Source organism: Microcaecilia unicolor, chromosome 8, assembly GCF_901765095.1.
Source record: "Microcaecilia unicolor chromosome 8, aMicUni1.1, whole genome shotgun sequence".
Taxonomy (NCBI): Eukaryota; Metazoa; Chordata; class Amphibia; order Gymnophiona; family Siphonopidae; genus Microcaecilia; species Microcaecilia unicolor.
Window position 1 is genome coordinate 8,726,929 of NC_044038.1, and position 22,979 is coordinate 8,749,907.

At 45.1% G+C, this 22,979-nt stretch overlaps 1 protein-coding gene across 2 annotated transcripts in view; it reads right to left on the minus strand.

The window, feature by feature from the left end:
- Positions 1-338: 338 nt before the first annotated feature.
- Positions 339-22,979, minus strand: part of DRC3 (dynein regulatory complex subunit 3) — a 62,203-nt gene continuing 39,562 nt past the window's right edge. For both annotated transcript variants that reach the window (XM_030211156.1, XM_030211157.1), the window contains 5 exons: positions 11,899-12,030; positions 8,727-8,797; positions 5,546-5,669; positions 5,316-5,447; positions 339-1,315 (listed from right to left, as the gene is read on the minus strand). In XM_030211156.1, the coding sequence (XP_030067016.1) occupies positions 1,202-1,315; positions 5,316-5,447; positions 5,546-5,669; positions 8,727-8,797; positions 11,899-12,030 (573 nt within the window). In that variant the 3' untranslated portion in view covers positions 339-1,201. The remainder of the gene's footprint in view (positions 1,316-5,315; positions 5,448-5,545; positions 5,670-8,726; positions 8,798-11,898; positions 12,031-22,979) is intronic.

A 22,979-nucleotide genomic window follows, 5' to 3' on the forward strand; every position in this document is an offset into this window, starting at 1 on the left:
GTTGGATCGTTGGGATAATCTTTTATGAAGAGGTGGGTTTTCAATGATTTCCTGAAGTTTAGGTGGTCATGTATTGTTTTCACTGCATGCGGGAGTCCATTCCATAGTTGTGCACTTACGTAGGAGAAGTTAGATGCGTGAATTGTTTTGTATTTTAGCCCTTTACAGTTTGGGTAATGTAGGTTTAGGTACGATCGTGCTGATCCGAGTCTGTTTCTAGTTGGTAGATCAGTGAGGTCTGTCATGTATCCTGGGACTATGCCGTAGATGATTTTGTGGACTAAAGTGCAGATTTTGAAGATGATCCGTTCTTTGATTGGGAGCCAGTGCAGCTTTTCTCGAAGGGGTTTGGCGCAGTCGAATCGTGTTTTACCATATATCAGTCTGCCTGCTGTGTTTTGGGCTAGTAATGCCTGTATATCTGCAGTGTATAACTTTCAATACAAGGCTGAACTTTTCTTATTTTATTAAACGTTGTTAATGGGGTCTTGTTAAGTTTACCTTGAACTATTTGCTGCTGCCGATTCAGAAGATACAGCAGACAGCTAAAAGTTAAAATTTTAAAGTTGATATTCAGCAGCCATAGGCCTTAAGTGGTCCTGATTCAAGCTTCTGTTCAAACCAGCATGCCAGGGTCAGATATTACACTAATGACAATATTTTGGCCAAGGGATAAATTAGCTGGAAAGAAACTTTATTCGTTTTCCCCGGTTAGAAGTCACACAAAAAAGGTTGATGCTAGAGCTTCTCAAACGGCACAGAAATGATTACCTGTGTTTACTTTTCTTACAAATCAGGAGAGCGATGTTAGAAAAACACCAAAGCAGTGTTGGTCTTCATATATCCTGTCCTTCTCAAACTGGTATGTCTCCCTATAGTTCTTGCTTTGAATGGTGAGAGAGAATGTGGCACACGGTCATGGATATGTGTCCTTATGTTATTCAAAATGGGGAAGAGACGAATAATGTTTTGTACTAAAGGATTGCAATAAGAACGGTCCTGTAAATAGCACATTAAACTGTTTAGGTAAGCTGTGTCATCCCAGTCACTAGAAACAGTTTCTACCACTGTGCCAGCCACTGGTGCTGTACCTACAGAACTGCTCGGCTCTCCCCTCGTTCAGTGAGTTTCGATCTCTGACCTGCAAAGGAGGGTCTTCAACTTGGCTGTGAACAAACACCAGTTGTTTTCTCTCAGCTTGCTATTGCATCTGCTCGGGCAGTTCCAGGTCATCCAGATCATCGATCAGGTGCTCAATGTATGCGACAATTTCTGTCACGCGCTTGCGGTTCCTTGCTGCTTCGTTCCTTTGAACCTGAAAGGGTGAGAGAGGGAACAGCTTGCTCCAAAATCGAGTTTTGCTCAATCTGGTGCCAAACTAAAAGAAAACGACAATGCAACTTTTACTAGAGATGCTGGAAGCAATTCCTCAGATATATCAGGGCCCTGTCTTACTTTAAAGCAGGGCTACTGCAAGAATTTTAGTGTAAATACACACAGTCACCATAGCAGACTCCCCCCCCCCCCCCTTTTTTTTTTTTAAACGTTCCTGTGCTGTGTGGAAGGTCCTTGGTTCAATTCCTGGTACATGTTTTCTACTCCTTTGGTAGGGAGACGGTGATTACAGATGGGTGACAGCTGCGGCCCAGATTCATAGTAACATACTAACATAGTAGATGACGGTAGAAAAAGACCTGCATGGTCCATCCAGTCTGCCCAACAAGATAACTCGTATGTGCTACTTTTTGTGTATACCCTACCTTGATTTGTACCTGTCCTCTTCAGGGTACAGACCGTAGAAGTCTGCCCAGCACTAGCCCCGCCTCCCAACCACCAGCCCCTTGATTTGTATCTGTCTTTTTCAGGGCACAGACAGTATAAGTCTGCCCATCACTAACCCCTCCTCCCAACCCCTTGATTTGTATCTGTCTTTTTCAGGGCCCAGACAGTATAAGTCTGCCCAGCACTAACCCCTCCTCCCAACCACCAGCCCCTTGATTTGTATCTGTCTTTTTCAGGGCACAGACAGTATAAGTCTGCCCAGCACTAGCCCCGCCTCCCAACCACCAGCCCCTTGATTTGTATCTGTCTTTTTCAGGGCACAGACAGTATAAGTCTGCCCAGCACTAACCCCTCCTCCCAACCACCATCCCCTTGATTTGTATCTGTCTTTTTCAGGGCACAGACAGTATAAGTCTGCCCAGCACTAACCCCTCCTCCCAACCACCAGCCCCTTGATTTGTATCTGTCTTTTTCAGGGCACAGACCGTAGAAGTCTGCCCAGCACTAGCCCCGCCTCCCAACCCCCAGCCCCTTGATTTGTATCTGTCTTTTTCAGGGCACAGACAGTATAAGTCTGCCCAGCACTAACCCCTCCTCCCAACCACCTGCCCTACCTCTGCCATTCAATCTCCGCTAAGCTCCTGAGGGTTCAAGAAGGAGTCCTGGTGCATAGCCTCTAACTAGACTTTTGCAATGGCTGACTAAGTGAGCAGGACCCATATGAAAGAAGGGAGAAACCCCCAGCAGTCTGTACGAAGGCTTCTACTGTTGGATTCCACCCCGAATCTCAACAAGCTGGAAACACCGAAGGGAGATAGAAACTGCCTGGATTTAGGATCCTACTAGCACAGCATAGTAGCAAAGGGCGGGAGGAAAACTCATTTTGACACAGTATTTCTCAGATTTATAGAGGCTTATGGTGAGTAATATGCATCTGTGCTAAGCCTCTTTTAATTGGGTACATTTACCAGCTATGTGTGTAATAAGAAGGCAGGCATCACAAAGCGGCTGTTTTCACACCTTCATCAAATTACTCAACACCTAAGTACTGTTAAACTGCCCAGAAGTACACATTGGCCACAGCACTGGGCAGCTGCCACTGAGTGGGAACCAGACTGAGAGTTACATTTTAAGACGGCTTTTCTTCATAGACAAGGTATTTTGTGTGCTTGGGGGTATCTGAGGGTGGTACAGCTCAGTTAAGTACAGTGCTGTGCAAAGTCAGCTGCTATGTTTCATGGAATCTCTCACTCAAGCAAAGCTGTACAAAGTTCAACAGGGCATTTTCATGCATAATTACTATAAGGGTGCCTACATTTTAGACACCGCTCATGCGTACAAATTTACAGAATAGGCATGAATGACATCACAAATTGGCATTTACAGGCATATGTGTTAGGTGCTATTCTATAACACTGGTGAGCTAGCCATAGCGTATCAGCTTTATCAGCGAGTCCGCCCAGCAACACACACACATTAAATAATAATAACATTAAGGGGGAGGGGTGAAACTTTGAAAAATTGCCATGTTGTATTGTGTGGTTTTAATAAAGATCTAATTCTACTAGTTGGGGAGAAAATAATAAAATTTATTTATAACCCACATTATCATAAAGTTCTAAGCGAGGAACAAAATTACGTACATAATTAAAGAATAGTATATCGAGTGTGCGCAATGCAAGGTGCACTTATGCCTGCCATTGACCTGGCGTAAGCTGTTGTTCGAAAGCAGCTTTGCACTATTCTAGAACGGATTAGGCACGCCTTACTGCCATTATAGAATTTGTGCTAAGCGTGCTTCGTTGTGCTTCTATTAAGCGCCACTTTATCGAAGTGCATCCCTATGATTTTGCTAATTTTAACAGATAAAATACACAGGGCATGTACAAAATTTTAAGACATGCTCCTAGTCGATTTCACTGCTGACTTTTTAAAAAGCTGTTAATAAGGTCAAAAATGTTTAGTGATTTGTCAGGGCCTTCATTTTGTGAGGTGGAGCCATGGTTGAATAAATACCGTGACTAGAAGGCGACTGAAATTGGGGTTTTTGGTTTTGGCTGAAGCTGAAACCCGGTGACATGATCATCAGTTCTCCTGCCCGTGCCTTGTTTCGGATGCTCTTGGTTACAATTTATGCTTTACGTGCTCCTGGGAGACTAAGATTTGCACATTCTGTGTGTTATACACACTTGCAGCTTGCAGAATTGTGACTTGCATTATTCTGACAGGTCCCCTGGCGAAGGCATACGTGCCGAAACACAGCTTGTGTTGAAATTTCTTGTCAAGTGCATCCTGTATACTGTATGTGAACAGTATTGAGAGAATATCTCCATTGTGTTTCAAGAATAAAGAGACTTTTTATCTTGGACTTTGGGTGTCTTTCACTCTCTTGTTTCTGAACGGATTGTTTGCGTGTGGAAGTCTTGTCCTCTTTTTTTTTGCTTAACTATAAGATGTGTGAAAACGCCAGGTTATGTTAATATTCTATCACATAATCTGGGCACCCAGATGCTGTTATACAGTAAGCCAGTGGTTCCTAAACCTGGTCCTGGAGGCACCCCACAGCACAAGAGGAGTAAAGGCTGACCACAGACCAAACCAACTCAGAAGATGGTGCTGAGAAATGCTTTATCGGTTGTACAAAGGACCCGACACAGTCCGTGTTTTGACGCAACTCAGGGGTCACAAATGGTATTCGCAGAGTACACTGGCTAACTGAGGTCGCTACCTAGGGTGCACTTTGTGAGATAAAAGAAATTTCCACCAGATACACACTTGAAGGACATGAACCCAACAGCGTGATGGCAAGAAATTACTGCTTGTAAAGGCTTCTCCTGTTTGCTGTTTCTGGAGGCACCCCAGCCAGTCAGGTTTTCAGGATACCCACAATGAATATTCATGAGAGAGATTTGCATGCACTGCCTTTACTGCATGCAAATCTCTCTCATGAATATTCATTGTGGATATCCTGAAAACCTGACTGGCTGGGGTACCTCCAGGACCAGGTTTGGGAAGCACTACAATAGGCTCTCACAGCATGGCATTGGGGCATCTAAAAGGAGGTGCCCACTTACAAGATTACACCCTCAGGGCCTACTAAATTATTTACCAGTTGGCGTTCCTCCTTCCCCCACAATTTCGTGACGCAGCTATAGTAGTTGTGGACTTAACGTCACTTGTATTTATAAGTTTCAGCCTTTACAAATTTAGTTTATTTTCTAGTTTGCTCTTCTGAATTGTAGGAAATATTTAAACTTAACTACAGTTATTTTGCTGTTTCTTTCCACAAGATGAGTGATTACTGCCAAATCACTTTGTTTACACAAGAGGCTGCAAATAATTCCTCCATCTTCATTATCCAACAGAATGGCACCTTTACGCAAAGCGGACTGGAAAAAAAGGTTTGAAAATGTTATTTCTTTCTAGTCGCACATCCAAGGTGACTCCCTGAACCTAGGCCCTCTTTGGCACTCATGTCTGGGCATGATTTCAATAATGAGCGGATGTGGGAGCTGCACTCCTTTGTTACTTACTTTCTGAATGAGATTGCTAGCCCAGCTGTTGATTTTCGTGAACATCTCATCTTCCCGGTTATCAATTTTCAGCAGGTGCAAGTCATGGGATGCACCAACAGCATTGACGATTGTGTCTTTGTCAACGAAAAGCTAATGGATGGAAAGAGCAAACAGTAAGGCACTAAGTCTGAAGCTAAATGACATGCACTCTGTGTCAATGCAGCCAGCATCTGCATTAATGTTCTTACCATGCGTACATCATCTGGGATATCCTCGTCAAATATCCCCTTTCCGATTTTCTCCAGGGTGTGAATGGCAATCTCAAGGAGCTTCTCATTGTAATTATTTTCTAGCTCTCGAATCTGAACCATGGTAAGCAAGAGGGTTAAGAGGCAAATGAGCGTAAGGACTGGAACTAGGTGGAGTACTTCAGTGTGACATGCCAGCCTAAGTAGCTGACGTGTTCCACTGCTTCTTTGACTATGGAATAATCTACCTACAGCTATCAGGTCAGAACTTTCATTCACCAAATTAAAAAAAAACACAGCTCAAAACTTACTCTTTTCACTTAGCTTTCCCGCTTAGGGCTTCTTAGCTTCCTCATTAGTTCTTGTGATTCTGCTGGGCTTATTCCTGTTTAATTTGTACACACTGTAGCTTGGGATTTTTAACTGTACTTGTATGATTGTGCTTGTATGACTGTTTTTTTTCCCTACTGCAATTGGTGTTTCTTGTCCTGATATTTGTAACTGGAGTGTGCATATTTTTGAAATGAATTTCCAAAATGAATACAGCCTACAAAATCTGTAAGGAAAAAGGACTGGAAAACAACTCACATGTATCTGAAAATCAAATATAGATGTTCTCTTACCTTGCTGTACCCTCAGCCATAGAAATGTCTCTTTGTAATCAGGCTAATTTTATTTTTGTTACATTTGTAGCCCGCACTTTCCCACTCATGGCAGGCTCAATGCGGCTTACATATTGTATACAGGTACTTATTTGTACCTGGGGTAATGGAGGGTTAAGTGACTTGCCCAGAGTCACAAGGAGCTGCCTGTGCCTGAAGTGGGAATCAAACTCAGTTCCCCAGGACCAAAGTCCACCACCCTAACCACTAGGCCACTCCTCCACTGTTGCTACTATTTGAGATTCTACATGGAATGTTGCTATTCCACTAGCAACATTCCATGTAGAAGTCGGCCCTTGCAGATCACCAATGTGGCCGCGCAGGCTTCTGCTTCTGTGAGTCTGACGTCCTGCACGTACGTGCAGGACGTCAGACTCACAGAAACAGAAGCCTGCGCAGCCTTCTACATGGAATGTTACTAGTGGAATAGCAACATTCTATGTAGAATCTCCAATAGTAGCAACATTCCATGTAGAATCTCCAATAGTATCTCTTTTATTTTTGTTACATTTGTACCCTGCGCTTTCCCACTCATGGCAGGCTCAATGCAGCTTACATGGGGCATTGGAGGGTTAAGTGACTTGCCCAGAGTCACAAGGAGCTGCCTGTGCCTGAAGTGGGAATCAAACTCAGTTCCTCAGTTCCCCAGGACCAAAGTCCACCACCCTAACCACTAGGCCACTCCTCCTAGTACACACATTTTGAAAATCCAGGTGTAATTTTAACTAGACCAAGTAAAGCAATTTACCCAAATAATGGCTCTGAAAGTGCTTTTCTAAGGGGGTCATTTATAACAGGTGCCTGTGTAGGAAGTTCAGAAAAGCTCTTGTTTTATAACAGGTAACAGAGGCTCCCAGAACCATCCCCGATAGTGCATAAATGATACACAAATGCACCCCTGTTCTGAACATAGTGTAAATGTGAACACATCTAAGCTGTGTATTTTATAACATAGATGTGAACATTGCAGCTTTGCCTTCACTCTGCCCAAACCCTGCCCCGGGAATGGCTACCTACTCATCACTCTTCTTTGCACCTACCTACTCATGTACAAAAGTGCTTTCCTGCACTTAAAAATGACTTTATATACAGGAAAAAAAAATTATTCCCCAAAATGTCTCCTACTGGACTTCATGGTATTAATAGAATGCTTATTGCAGCATTCTATACAAGCGTTGTGTGTCAGAGGAGACAACGAAGCACGCTCACCTTCACAACGGTCTTTCTAAAGACCTCCCTTTGTTGAGGATTTGCCTTCATCAAATAGTTCTCAAAAGCATTCGGCATTAAGCATTCTATACAAGCGTTGTGTCAGAGGAGACAACGAAGCACGCTCACCTTCACAACGGTCTTTCTAAAGACCTCCCTTTGTTGAGGATTTGCCTTCATCAAATAGTTCTCAAAAGCATTCGGCATTAAGACTCCTGATGCAGGCCTAACGGCCGAAACACAACGTTGTGTCGAGTCTCTATACCTCAATAAACATCTTTATTATTATATATCCTTTCAGTGTTTGGAATCCTTGGTCGCCCTCCCACTTTTATTTCATTTCTTATTAATAGAATGCTGGCAGAAACCAGAATAGCTCCTTCTTCATCTCATCATAACACAAGGGTCTCCTCATATAACCCTCTGACTTCTCTTGGATTAGAGCTGTGGATTGATATTCAGTTTGGTCTCGGGGTACAAGGTTAGGTGAATTACATTCTCTGTGGGCAAGCAGGCAATCTAGACTCCATGCTGACTTGCACAAGACAACACAGTGATGTGTTGGTGAAATTCTGCCTGTCCAGCTTTGGAAATGACATGCGATAATTAGTCAGCTATCACAGAGCAGATTGTTAGCACATCTAGGGGGTCCTTTACAAAGGCGCGGTAGTTTAGCGTGCGCTAAACACGACAGACACCCATAGTGGGTGCCTTTAGCGTGTAGCGCACACTTATTTTTAGCACACGCTAAAAACACTAGTGCCTTTTGTAAAATGACCCCCTAGTATTAGAGAGATAATACAGTTTTCCATAGCTCATATTGGGTCCTCCCATTTGCAGGGCCGCCGAGAGACTAGGCCAGGCCCAGGGCAAGGCCCCCCCCCCCCCGCCGCTGCCGCCCCCCGTCGCTTCGCCCGCCGCTGCAGTCCACGGTCTCACCTGCCTGCCTCCACGGCTCCAGGCTCCCTTCATTCAAAGCGGCAGTCGCAGATCGCCTCTCTTCTGGCCGTCCCTCCCTGTGTCCCGCCCTCGTCTGATGTAACTTCCGGTTTCCACGAGGGCGGGACACAGGGAGGGAAAGCCAGAAGAGAGGCAATCTGCTACTGCTGCTTTGAATGAAGGGGGCCCGGAGCCGTGGAGGCAGGCAGGTGAGACCGGGGACTGCAGCGCCCAGGGAATTTTGGCTGCCCTGCCCCCCCCCCCCCCCCTCTCGGTTGCCCTGCCCATTTGCCAACATTCTTGTGTACAGAAGTAGTCCTGTTAGTCTGTTTTGGAGATTTACAATTGTCAGTGGACTGTGTAAAGGATATTATCCCTGAACAATTTCGATAAATGTCCCCACCATGTCGGAGATGTTTCTTTCAAATTCTTTTATTATATCCTGTGGGAAACCAAACCAACATATGACCTTCAGTGACATACTGATACTGTGATGCTAGAACAAGACTATCAATTAAACACATTTTTTGCACTTTAAATTTCAACTGCAGTCTTCCACCATCACTGTTCACAAGGAAGTTCCTGGAACACATGAGGATAAACACAATTCTAACCCCTGCATTTCAATGCCTCCAGAATCTAAAAGTTATTTTGAAAAATAAAGTGGTGTGAATATAATAACGATGATTCCAGGTTCTTAAAATACAAAAGCAACTTAACCAAGAAACCATTCTGCTATATATTGTTTGTAGAGAGTGATTTTTATCTGCTTTGAACCTAATCAGGAGTTGGCGAAATACATATCATGTTACATTACTATAATTTAATCACATCCTGAGGTTCTATCTTATAAAAGGGACTCGATCTATTTGATTCAGATCTTTCTAGACCTGCATGAATTGACTGAAGATGTCTCCCAAAAATCAAAACCACTGAAGCTTTATACATTTTTTTTCTTCAAAAGGAAGGAATTCAGATTGTCTAGGAGGTATTAAATTCTAGAGCTCCTGATAGAATTCCTACTAATGTTTTGGTATCTTTAACTAGGAAAGCTTTAACAAATAATTTCTTTATTCCTTAGTGCCCCACCAGACCAGTCCAGACATATTGGGTATACACACTCGTAACAGCAGTTGGAGAGTCTAAGGTACCTAGATTGCCAGAGATCGGCTCAAGACATCCTATAGCAGTGATGGCGAACCTATGGCACGCGCGCCGTCGCCTCAGCCAGAGTCGCCTCCCAGTTTCAGGGCCCCCCCCCTCCCCTCTCCCTCCGAGTTCCAGAATCGTTGTCCCTCCCTTCCACCCTCCCTCCCTTCCTTCGAGTTCCAGGCCCCCTCCCTCCCTCCGAATTTTTAAAAGTTATCTCTTGACTTACGTCGTTGGGGACGGGTTACGGCGGCCGGCAGCAGCGCTAAAATGCGTGCAGGCTCGGCTCTTCTCTCTCTCTGAGCTCAAGCTATAAGGAAAGGCTGACATGGCTAGAGCTCTTCAGCCTTGAGAAAAGACAGCTGAGGGGAGATATCATAGAGGTCTATAAAATAATGAGTGGAGTGGAACAGGTAGATGTGAATTGCTTGTTTACTCTTTCCAAAAATACTAGGACTAGGGGGCACACAATAAAGCTGCAAAGTAGTAAATTTAAAACAAATTGTAGAAAATATTTCTTCGCTCAGTGTGCAACTGAACTCTGGAATTCGTTGCCAGAGAATGTGGTAAAAGCAGTTAGCTTAGCGGGGTTTAAAAAAGGTTTGGATATCTTCCTAAAAGTTCATAAGCCATTATTAAGATGGACTTGGGAAAATCCACTGCTTATTTCTAGGATAAGCATAAAATGTACTGTTTTGGGATCTTGTGACCTGGATTGGCCACTGTTGGAAACAGGATACTGGGCTTGATGGACCTTTGGTCTGTCCCAGCATGGAAATGCTTATGTTCTTATATTCTTAACAAACTGGCTATATAAAACTAAAGTTCTAGAAACATCTAAAGACCTTCTTTTTCAAAAAATACTTTTATGAAAAAACAAATAAATCACACATTACACAGAAGAATTTTTTTAATACTCTCTATGCTGTTACACAATGTCCTGCCTAGATGTAAAATTTGACAACTGTACATTAAGCCTTACATTAGACCATTACAAAATGTTAGCAACTTTGTTGCTATCAAAATGTCTATAACAAATTGTTAGATCATCAATTGTGTCCTTTAAACTTGTATTGTAAGCCACATTGAAACAATAATCTATTGTATAATGTGGGTTACAAATCCTATATAATAATTCTCACCACCAACGTTCTAAAGTAGCTGCCTGTGTCTGTGGTTCCTGGAGTTGCTGAGCTAGGCTCCGTAGCCAGGATGACGCCACTCACAGCTGATTCCCAGGCAGGGAGAGGAGCAGGGAAACACGCGAGTGCGCCGCTCAAACACCCCCCCGGCGCATCACCCAAGCCCCCCCCCCCCGGCACATCAAACATCCCCCCCCCCCCACGGGCACATCAACCCCCTCGCCACCCGCAGCTGCCAGTGGTATCGCTGTCCGGCTGCTGCTGCTTCTCCTGTTGAACAGCAATGGCCGCTACAAAACGAAAAAAAAACCCATAAATGTTTTTAAACCCAGCTCAAATCATTCGTAAATGCCACTGCCCCTGGAATAAGACCCCGGAGGAGCGCAGCGACGTGACAGGCGAGAGAAGGAGCGGCTGCAGAGACTGAGTTTTAAGACTCAGACATTTGCGAATGATCTGGGCTGGGTTTAAAAACATTTATCGCTTTTTTTCTTTTTGTACCGGCCGCAGCTGCTCAACAGGAGAAGCAGCAGCGGCCGGACAGCGTTACCACTGGCAGCTGCGGGTGGCGAGGGGGTTTGATGCGCCGGGGGGGGGGGGGGGGGGGGAGGGTCGCTGGACATGAGTAGCTGGAGGGGGGAGGGGAGGGTCGCTGGACATGGATGGCTGCGGGGGGGGGGGGGCAGGGGAGAGGGAGGTGGGGAGGGGGTCCTGAGACCAGAGAGGTGGGGGTGGGGAGGGAGGCCCTGCAAGAGGGGTGGGGGCTCACACTCACTCAATCACTCACTGTCTCTCACGTACACTCTCTGACACACTCCCTGTCTATCACACTCTATCTCTCTGTCACACACACACACAGTCTCACACACTCTCTTACTCACACAAACACACACACACGCTGTCTCTGTCTCTCTCTCATTCTCTCTCTGACACACACACTCCATCTCTCACACACACACTCTCTCAAACATACATACTCCGAGGAAAAGCTTGCTAGCGCCCGTTTCATTTGTGTCAGAAACGGGCATTTTTTACTAGTGACAAAATAAATAAAATAAATATCCAGGAACATAACATAATCAATAACAACAGTAAGTGCTTCACATATACTAAACAATTAAGGATAAAATTATAATAGCTGAACATTTACCCCCCTGTTTTCTAGCACAGCTTAGTAAACAGTGAGGGTTAGATAGCCAACAAGCTGATTAAACATCTCAGTTTACTTTCACGTAGGACCTTCCTGCCTTACCTCCAACTGGTCAACCAGCTGAATTTCCAGGGTCAACAGCGTTTCCTTCAGCTGTGCGACATCTGAGTTGTACTGTTCTATTTTAGAAGCAAGGATTTCACTGTCGCTAATATTCTGCACTTCACTGAACAGCTGGATAACATTGAAGAACCAAATAGGAAGAGTTTAATGCCACAATGAAAGTTTTATATTCCTGTTAGTGATTCTTCTTCTGCAACTTGTTGTATCATCACCACTGGCTAATTGTATGGGGCTAAGTGATTTCTATTATGCTGATGATATTAGTGCAGACAGATCACAAGTCTTCAGATTTGGACTTGTTAAACTCTTGCTTAAATGCAGTCACCAATTGCTTATCTCCCAGTTGCCTCAAACTGAATTCCCCTACGTCAAAGACTGCTTGGATTACGAGAAAGTTATCATTACATCAGGTTACTCCATTTATGAATAGTGGATATCCTATTGTTTTACATAATTGCCTTATAATATTGGGGGGAGGGGGGGTAACCAGCTGAAGTTTAACCTTCGATCCTCAGATCTCATCATTTGCTGCTCTGTTATAGATTTGTTCAGTTAAACCATTGCTGGATGCTCAGGAACTTCTTTTTGGACATAGACTGATGTACTTTGGTAGTCCTGCGAGGCTGCCATTAAAGGTTGTGGCAGCCATTTTGAAGGGGAAGCAGCGATGGGCAGGATCAAGTGGGCATCGCTCCTGCCCTTTCTACCACTGCAATGCACCAGGGATCGAGAAGGTAGGCTTGGGGGAGGGTCAGTTGCTGTTCCGGGGGAATGGGAGAGAGAGGGGGATCAGAACAGGCCGGTACCCAGAAGTGGGCATTGTTGGGGCCTACTGGAGCTGTGGAGCAACTGATATCTATTTTTAGGTAGCTTTGAGGGGATCCACTTGAGAAGAGGAGTTTGCTGAACAACCTTGCACAGCATGCATGTAGCTAGTTTTCCATTTGTTGTCACTCTGGGTGGTTTATGGTGGGGGGGCAGGGGAGAGGATTGTTTTTTTTTTTTTTTTTTTGGGGGGGGGGGGTGTTGTTGAGAATGGAAGCGTCTGATAGAGCCACTGGAAGTTAAAAAAAAAAAAAAGACAATGTTCAGGAGGAGCCCTGTTCAGCACGGCTGGGACACAAAGCAGTTCTGGGACACAACTGTCAGAATTACATTACCACTAGTGTGTCTGCATAGCCCCTGCTTGTTGATGGCAGAAATCACACTGTACTCTTTAAGGAATGTTTGAACTATTCTGTTAATTGTTGGGTTTTTTTTTTAATTGTAAACCGCTGTGACCTGTACCCAGAAATGGCAGCATATTAAATTGTTTTAATAAACATAAACATGATGAATGGAGGTGGCCACCTTACACAAAAAGACCCCCACCCCTCAGTGAACATGCAGCACCCAAAATTAAGGCTGCTAATTAACCACTGCATAAAAGCAAGCGTAGCTTTTAGTTTCGTTTCGTTTATTGATACTTGTTATACCGCCTTTCATAAGGTGAACCAAAGCAGTTTACAACATGAAAGCAACAGAAAAGCGAAAAAAACTACAAAAAATTCATAGGGAAGCAAAGATAACGAAAATAGAACAGTAAAGAAAAGGATACCTACATCAATTAATGGCATTTCACTAGCTTGGATTTAGGCCAGGGGTTCTCAACCCAGGGCTCGGGACACACCTAGCCAATCAGGTATTCAGGATATCCAAAGTGAACATGTATGAGATTAATTTGCATGCCCTACCTCTATTTTATGCAAATCTCTCTCATGCATATTCATTGTGAATATCCTGAAAACCTGACTGGCCAGGTGTGCCCCAAGGACTGACTTGAGAACCTCTAATTTAGGCAGATAACACACATATGTGCTGGGAGGCGGGGCTAGTGCTGGGCAGACTTATATGGTCTGTGCCCTGAAAAAGACAGATAAAAATCAAGGGGCTGGTGGTTGGGAGGCGGGGCTAGTGCTGGGCTGACTTATACGGTCTGTGCCAGAGCCGGTGGTGGGAGGCGGGGATGGTGGTTGGGAGGCGGGGCTAGTGCTGGGCAGACTTATACGGTCTGTGCCCTGAAAAAGACAGATACAAATCAAGGGGCTGGTGGTTGGGAGGCGGGGCTAGTGCTGGGCAGACTTATACGGTCTGTGCCCTGAAAAAGACAGATACAAATCAAGGGGCTGGTGGTTGGGAGGCGGGGCTAGTGCTGGGCAGACTTATATGGTCTGTGCCCTGAAAAAGACAGATACAAATCAAGGGGCTGGTGGTTGGGAGGCGGGGCTAGTGCTGGGCAGACTTATACGGTCTGTGCCCTGAAAAAGACAGATACAAATCAAGGGGCTGGTGGTTGGGAGGCGGGGCTAGTGCTGGGCAGACTTATACGGTCTGTGCCCTGAAAAAGACAGATACAAATCAAGGGGCTGGTGGTTGGGAGGCAGGGCTAGTGCTGGGCAGACTTCTACGGTCTGTGCCCTGAAAAAGACAGATACAAATCAAGGGGCTGGTGGTTGGGAGGCGGGGCTAGTGCTGGGCAGACTTATATGGTCTGTGCCCTGAAAAAGACAGATACAAATCAAGGTAAGGTATACACAAAAAGTAGCACATATCAGTTATCTTGTTGGGCAGACTGGATGGACCGTGCAGGTCTTTTTCTGCCGTCATCTACTATGTTACTATGTCTAGTTCTATCCTGATGTGCAATCAAAAGAAGCATATTGTACTGAACACTTGAAGAGATGACCCGTGACAGAAGTACTTATTGCAATACGTTTTGGACTGCTTGCAACTTGCCTGGTCCTTTCTTAGACACACAGCCAAGGTGTCTTATCTGATCATTTTCTTACCTTTAATCACAGCAGATGAATCCAGAGACTTATGGGTTTTGATCACCTAGCAGCAAGTGGAGCTAGACAGCACCCAACTGAACTCTGTCATATAGGACAGTATATTCCTCGGTCACTTAGTATTTCTCATAACAAAGCAGAAGGAAGAATGAGCCCAAACATTTCTCCTTGTTCACAGAGCTAACACATGAATAAGCAACTCTGCTAGAACCATAAATTGCCACATGCAGCAACAACTCTAAACAGAGAAATCAATGGATTCAGCAGAAAAAAGGGCTAGGGTTCTGGATCCATCTGCTGTGATTAAAGGAAAGAAAATGATCAGGAAAGACATAATTTTTCCCTCCTTGTCATCAACAGAAGATGAATCCAGAGACTTGTGGGATGTAGCAAAGCAGTCCTTACACAGGGTGGGAAACAGAAATACCTGTGGAGCGAACCAATGCTCCAAGTGATGCCTCTGAGCGAGCCACAATGTCCAAGCGATAGTGCCTAGAAAAGGTACGCACCAAAGACCATGTAGCCGATCTACAGACTCTTCTAGGGAGTGAGCCCTAGATTCCGCTCAAGAAGTTAAAAGGGCTCTGGTCAAATGAGCTTGAAGCAAAGATGGAGGCTGTTTGCCAGAAAGAATATAAACCGATGCAATAGCCTTTTTGATCCAGCGGGTAATGGTCGCTTTTGCGGCTGTATTTATTTATTCATTGAGAACTTATTTTACCGCCTTAACTGACCAAGCAGGGCAAGGCGGTTTATGGCCAAAAAATAAATAAATAAAAACAGTTAGCAGAAAGGAACTACACTTGCAGATAGTAAACGCAGTATTTAAATCAACAGAAAAAAAAAGAGAATTTTACAAGGCAGTCACCCTAATCCACCTAGTTCCAAGACCAATCAAATATCATAAACTTCTTTGTAAAGCCATGTTTTAACCACCATTTTGAAATTTTTTCAAGGATAATCCACTACGCTTTATTCCGACTGGACATGACAGAAGAACAAAAAGGTGATCTAAGTGGCAAAATCCATTGGTCACATGCAGATACTGAAGAAGTGCCCAATGAATGTCAAGGAGACGGAGTAACCAAAAATCTTTCTTATAGTCTTCCTCCTGAAAGGAATGAAGAAATAATTTTTTTTTATTTTTGTTACATTTGTACCCCACACTTTCCAACTCATGGCAGGCTCAATGTGGCTTACATGGGGCAGTGGAGGGTTAAGTGACTTGCCCAGAGTCACAAGGAGCTGCCTGTGCCTGAAGTGGGAATCAAACTCAGTTCCTCAGTTCCCCAGGACCAAAGTCCACCACCCTAACCACTAGGCCACTCCTCCACTGTTGCTACTATTGGAGATTCTACATGGAATGTTGCTATTCCACTAGCAACATTCCATCGAACTCAGTTCCTCAGGACCAAAGTCCACCACCCTAACCACTAGGCCACTCCTCCACTGTTGCTACTATTGGAGATTCTGGAATGTTGCTATTCCACTAGCAACATTCCATGTAGAAGTCGGCCCTTGCAGATCACCAATGTGGCCGCGCAGGCTTCTGCTTCTGTGAGTCTGACGTCCTGCACGTACGTGCAGGACGTCAGACTCACAGAAACAGAAGCCTGCGCAGCCTTCTACATGGAATGTTGCTAGTGGAATAGCAACATTCCAGAATCTCCAATAGTAGCAACATTCCATGTAGAATCTCCAATAGTAGCAACATTCCATGTAGAATGTCCAATAGTATCTGTTTTATTTTTGTTACATTTGTACCCCGCGCTTTCCCACTCATGGCAGGCTCAATGCGGCTTACATGGGGCAGTGGAGGGTTAAGTGACTTGCCCAGAGTCACAAGGAGCTGCCTGTGCCTGAAGTGGGAATCAAACTCAGTTCCTCAGTTCCCCAGGACCAAAGTCCACCACCCTAACCACTAGGCCACTCCTCCACTGTTGCTACTATTGGAGATTCTACATGGAATGTTGCTATTCCACTAGCAACATTCCATGTAGAAGTCGGCCCTTGCAGATCACCAACGTGGCCGCGCAGGCTTCTGCTTCTGTGAGTCTGACGTCCTGCACGTACGTGCAGGACGTCAGACTCACAGAAACAGAAGCCTGCGCAGCCTTCTACATGGAATGTTGCTAGTGGAATAGCAACATTCCAGAATCTCCAATAGTAGCAACATTCCATGTAGAATCTCCAATAGTAGCAACATTCGATGTAGAATCTCCAATAGTAACTATTTTATTTTTATTACATTTGTACCCTGCGCTTTCCCACTCATGGCAGGCTCAATGCGGCTTCCATGGGGCAATGGAGGGTTAAGTGACTTGCCCAGAGTCACAAGGAGCTGCCTGTGCCTGAAGTGGGAATCAAACTCAGTTCCCCAGGACCAAAGTCCACCACCCTAACCACTAGGCCACTCCTCCACTGTTGCTACTATTTGAGATTCTACATGGAATGTTGCTATTCCACTATCAACATTCCATGTAGAAGTCGGCCCTTGCAGATCACCAATGTGGCCGCGCAGGCTTCTGCTTCTGTGAGTCTGGCGTACGTGCAGGACGTCAGACTCACAGAAACAGAAGCCTGCGCAGCCTTCTACATGGAATGTTGCTAGTGGAATAGCAACATTCCATGTAGAATCTCCAATAGTAGCAACATTCCATATAGAATCTCCAATAGTAGCAACATTCCATGTAGAATGTCCAATAGTATCTGTTTTATTTTTGTTACATTTGTACCCTGCGCTTTCCCACTCATGGCAGGCTCAATGCGGCTTACATGGGGCAATGGAGGGTTAAGTGACTTGCCCAGAGTCACAAGGAGCTGCCTGTGCCTGAAGTGGGAATCGAACTCAGTTCCTCAGGACCAAAGTCCACCACCCTAACCACTAGGCCACTCCTCCACAGTTGCTACTATTTGAGATTCTACATGGAATGTTGCTATTCCACTAGCAACATTCCATGTAGAAGTCGGCCCTTGCAGATCACCAATGTGGCCGCGCAGGCTTCTGCTTCTGTGAGTCTGACGTCCTACACGGGACGTCAGACTCACAGAAACAGAAGCCTGCGCAGCCTTCTACATGGAATGTTGCTAGTGGAATAGCAACATTCCATGTAGAATCTCTAATAGTAGCAACATTCCATGTAGAATCTCCAATGGTATCTATTTTACTGTCATAGTAATGCTTGAATGTTTTCACTTATATACACTGTCAGCTAGCACATTTGCTTATTTCCGATCTGAGGAAGAAGGGCAACCTTCGAAAGCTAATCAAGAAATGTATTAAGTTATGTCCAATAAAAAGGTATCATCTTATTTGCTTTTCCATGTTTTTATTTGGTTTGATTTCTATAGATTCTACATGGAATGTTGCTATTCCACTAGCAACATTCCATGTAGAAGTCGGCCCTTGTAGATCACCAATGTGGCCGCGCAGGCTTCTGCTTCTGTGAGTCTGACGTCCTGCACGTATGTGCAGGACGTCAGACTCACAGAAACAGAAGCCTGCGCAGCCTTCTACATGGAATGTTGCTAGTGGAATAGCAACATTCCATGTAGAATCTCCAATAGTAGCAACATTCCATGTAGAATCTCCAATAGTAGCAACATTCCATGTAGAATCTCCAATAGTATCTATTTTATTTTTGTTACATTTGTACCCTGCGCTTTCCCACTCATGGCAGGCTCAATGCGGCTTACATGGGGCAATGGAGGGTTAAGTGACTTGCCCAGAGTCACAAGGAGCTGCCTGTGCCTGAAGTGGGAATTGAACTCAGTTCCTCAGGACCAAAGTCCATCACCCTCACCACTAGGCCACTCCTCCACTCCAATGAAATGCAGACACTACTTTCGGAATAAAAGAAGGAATTGTGCTGCCCTAGACCCCAACACTTGAACATAATCCCAAGTCCGGGGACTTGGTGAGTTCATTAATAGACAAATCTGAGACTGAAGCTTGACCCATCTCTGATCCGGTAGAAACACTTTGCCTTGAGCAGTGTCAAAATAAACTCCTAGGTGGGGTGCAGAGCAGGTGGGGGGAAGAGGGGTTGGTGGTTGGGCGGCTAGGATAGGGGAGGGCAGACTTATACGGTCTGTACCAGAGCCGGTGATGGGAGACGGGACTGGTGGTTGGGAGGCGGGAAATACTGCTGGGCAGACTTATACGGTCTGTGCCCTGAAAAAGACAGGTACAAATTCAAGATATGAGTTTATCTTGGGCAGACTAGATAGACCATGCAGGTCTTTTTCTGCCGTCATCTACTATGTTACTATGTATTCTAGTGTCTGCACTGATACCAAGTGACTCTTGGGCAGATTGAGTACCCATCCTTGCAACTGCAAAACACAGATCACTCTGGAGGTGAAATGATGACTCCCTCCTGAGCTGAAAAGGCTCTGATCAACCAGTCGTCCAGATAGGGATGTACCGTGATCCCTTTTTTCCTTAGGATCGCCCCTACCACTACCATGACTTTGGAATCGAAAATGTTGTCCTAAAATTGCAAAGCGGAGAAAAGTTTGATAAGATGAAAAATGGGAATGTGTAAGTCAACCTCTTGGAGATCCAGAGAAGTTAAGAACTCTCCTGACTGAACAGCCACCATGACAGGTTGCAAGATCTCCATATGAAACTGCCTGATCTTCAGGAATTTGTTGACTTTTTGAGGATGAGGACAAGATAATGAGTCCCTCCTTTCATGAATTTGTTTTGAGGACGAGGACAAGACAATGAGTCCCTCCTTTCTTGGGAACCACAAAATAAATGGAATAGCAACCTTCTCCAGTTCGTCAAGGGACACTGGAACTACTGCCCCTAACTCCTGTAAGGAGCAAAGAGTGGAGAGGATGACCGTTCGCATAGGCGGTCGGTGGCCCAACTGTTTGGGGAGGCTAAAGGGGGCGGGGTTGGGGGCGGAGCTTAAACCCATAATTGTCACCCAGCATCAAGCACCCCTTCCTCCCACCCACCTAGCACCAGGCACCCCTCCCACCCAGCATCAGGCAGGCAGGCAGGCACCCCTCCCTCCCTTCCACCCAGCATCAAGTGCCAGGCACCCCACCCAGCATCAGGCCGACCTGCCTGCCTACCTGCCTGCCTGCCTTCCTTCCTCCCTCCCACCCAGCAGCATCAGACCTTCCTCCTTCCCACCCACCCAGCATCAGGCCTTCCTCCTTCCCTCCCTCCTGCCGAGCACCAGGTCCAGTTCCCCCCCCCCCCCCTCCGAAATTTAAAACTTGATATCTGCTCGGGTTTAAGGGAAGGCATGCTGGCTCGGCGCGCCTTCAGCTTCCCTTCGTTCTGTCTCTCAAGCGCTGGGCAGATGCCAATGCCATCTGCTTGGTCGAAGTTCGGATAAGGTCATACAAGGAATCATAAGCCAGACCCATCTCCATGTCAGGGAGGTTTTTTTTTTGTTACATTTGTACCCGCGCTTTCCCACTCATGGCAGACTCAATGCGACTTACATATTGTATACAGGTACTTATTTGTACCTGGGGCAATGGAGGGTTAAGTGACTTGCCCAAAGTCACAAGGAGCTGCCTGTGCCTGACGTGGGAATCGAACTCAGTTCCTCAGGACCAAAGTCCACCACCCTAACCACTAGGCCACTCCTCCACTCCTTCAAAGGAGAGCGCTGCTGCTTGTTGCACAGGCCCTGGAAGCGTAGGAACTACAGATTGACGCCTGCAGAGATAGCGTGGAAGCAGTTTCAAGGAAGTTCCTTGAAACTTTCTTTCGAGGTTTCCACACTATCTCTGCAGGCGTCAATCTGTAGTTCCTACGCTTCCTGTCCTGAACATCCTTCAAAGCTATACCACCCTCCACAGGAAGAGTGGTCTTTTTTTGGTCACAGCAGCTACCAAGGAATCTACCTTCGGCAACTTAAACTTCTCAAGTTCTTCCTGTGAAATGGTATAAAGACAAGACATGGCCCTGGCTACTCTAAGGTAGCATTCAGAGTAGACTATTGGGCTGAGATCAACTCCTGAATGGCCTCATACCTAGGTGACTTTTTGGTACTTACCATTTTCAGGTTAGAGGAAGAGAGAGCCGGAGGATCAGGAACAGAGATACTGAGGACCTTCAAAGCCTTGGTAATGAAGGAAGGTAATACTTCCTCATGACTGCTTTAGGATCATCAGCTTCATCACTTAGAAGTTTGCCTTTGTCAAGTGTCTCCTGACTATGAGACACCTCAGGGTAGTAATTAGGCCACACTAACCCTTGCTCTTCTCTTTCTGATTCCATTCTCTGATCTCCTCTTACTCCTTTTAAATTAATCTTAATTCCTTTTTTGTTTAAGTGGGTTACCCGATCCTGAACCCTGAGGCCCTAACCCTCAGTGACCCAGCCTACCTTCAAAATGTGGGCTGCACATGTTCTTATAGTCACTTTTGAAACAAGTAGCTCTCAGTTTCCATCTGCTAATAGAGGTGCATAAACCCACGCATCGGGACTGGTCTGGAGGGGTGCAAAGGAATAGAGTGGTATATACATTTTATTTATTTATTTATTGCATTTGTATCCCACATTTTCCCACCTCTTTGCAGGCTCAATGTACTACTACTACTACTACTACTACTTGACATTTCTAAAGCGCTACTAGGGTTACGCAGCGCTGTACAATTTAACATAGAAGGACACTCCCTGCTCAAAGGAGCTTACAATCTAAAGGACAAATGTACAGTCAGTCAAATAGGAGCAGTCTAGATTTCCTGAAAGGTATAAAGATTAGGTGCCGAAAGCAACATTGAAGAGGTGGGCTTTGAGCAAGGATTTGAAGATGGGTAGGGAGGGGGCTTGGCGTAAGGGCTCAGGAAGTTTATTCCAAGCATAGGGTGAGGCGAGGCAGAATGAGTGGAGCCTGGAGTTGGCGGTGGTGGAGAAGGGTACTGAGAGGAGGGATTTGTCCTGTGAGCGGAGGTTACGGGCGGGAACGTAAGGGGAAATGAGGGTAGAGAGGTAATGAGGGGCTGCAGACTGAGTGCATTTGTAGGTAAGAAGGAGAAGCTTGAACTGTATGCGGTATCTGATTAGAAGCCAGTGAAGTGACCTGAGAAGAGGGGTGATATGAGTATATCGGTTCAGGTGGAATATAAGACGTGCAGCAGAGTTCTGAACAGATTGAAGGGGGATAGATGGCTAAGTGGGAGGCCAGTAAGGAGTAGGTTGCAGTAGTCAAGGCGAGAGGTAATGAGAGCGTGGACGAGAGTACGGGTGGTGTGCTCAGAGAGGAAAGGGCGAATGTGGCTTACAATACATCGTGAGTGGTGGAAATACATTAGAAAATAGACATCCAATGTTACAGTAGGATCCTGGGCAACAAGAAAATGAAAAAAAAACATGATAGTAGTGTAACAAGAAGGATCTTGGGCAACATGATAATGAAAAAAACGTGATGGTAGTATAGCAAGCAGATAATGTAAGACAGTTCTGAATGTATGAGGAGGAGTTGTGTACGTTCACCCTGGTTGATCTTTGTGGTATGCCTTGTTAAAGAGATGGGTCTTTAGTAGTTTTCGGAAGTTTGTTAATTCGTAGATTGTTTTTAAGTTGCGCGGCAGTGCATTCCAAAACTGTGTGCTCAGGTAAGTAAAGTTTGATGCGTGCATTAATCTGTATTTTAGACCTTTGCAGCTAGGGAAGTGCAGATCAAGGAATTTGCGGGATGATCTTTTGGCATTCCTGGGTGCTAAGTCTATCAGGTCTGACATGTAGGCTGGTGCATCTCCATGATTTTGTGAACTAGGGAGCAAACCTTAAACATGATGCGTTTTAAAAAATTAAACTATTCTGCATGCTCTAAACTGTTTGACAGGTGGCTAGCCTTGGTGTCAGAGAAAAGGGTCAAAAATTTGTAATATACCCTGTGACAGAACAGTGTGTTTTAAGCCTGTAAACTGCCTAAATTAATTCTGAAGTGCATTTCTCTAATTTGGCCAGCAGGTGGTGCATGTTTTATGTTAAAGCTGTTATAGTAAAGTGAACGCCCTCTTTTAGTTTCACTCAGTGAAGAAGTGAATCTAGTACTGAGCAGTATACTTTTAAAACTTGTTCTAATTGGCCCAGGAGCTCCTTTTGTTTTGAACTGTACTGTTTTTTTCCCCCCTGTTTCAGCCGGGGAGAAGAGACAGAGAAAGCCCTTTGCTGAAGCCCTGTAAAAAACAGTTATATTTGATAACTGGTGAGCAGCTATATGTCCTGATCTCCCCAGGTACTTTTTAGGAATT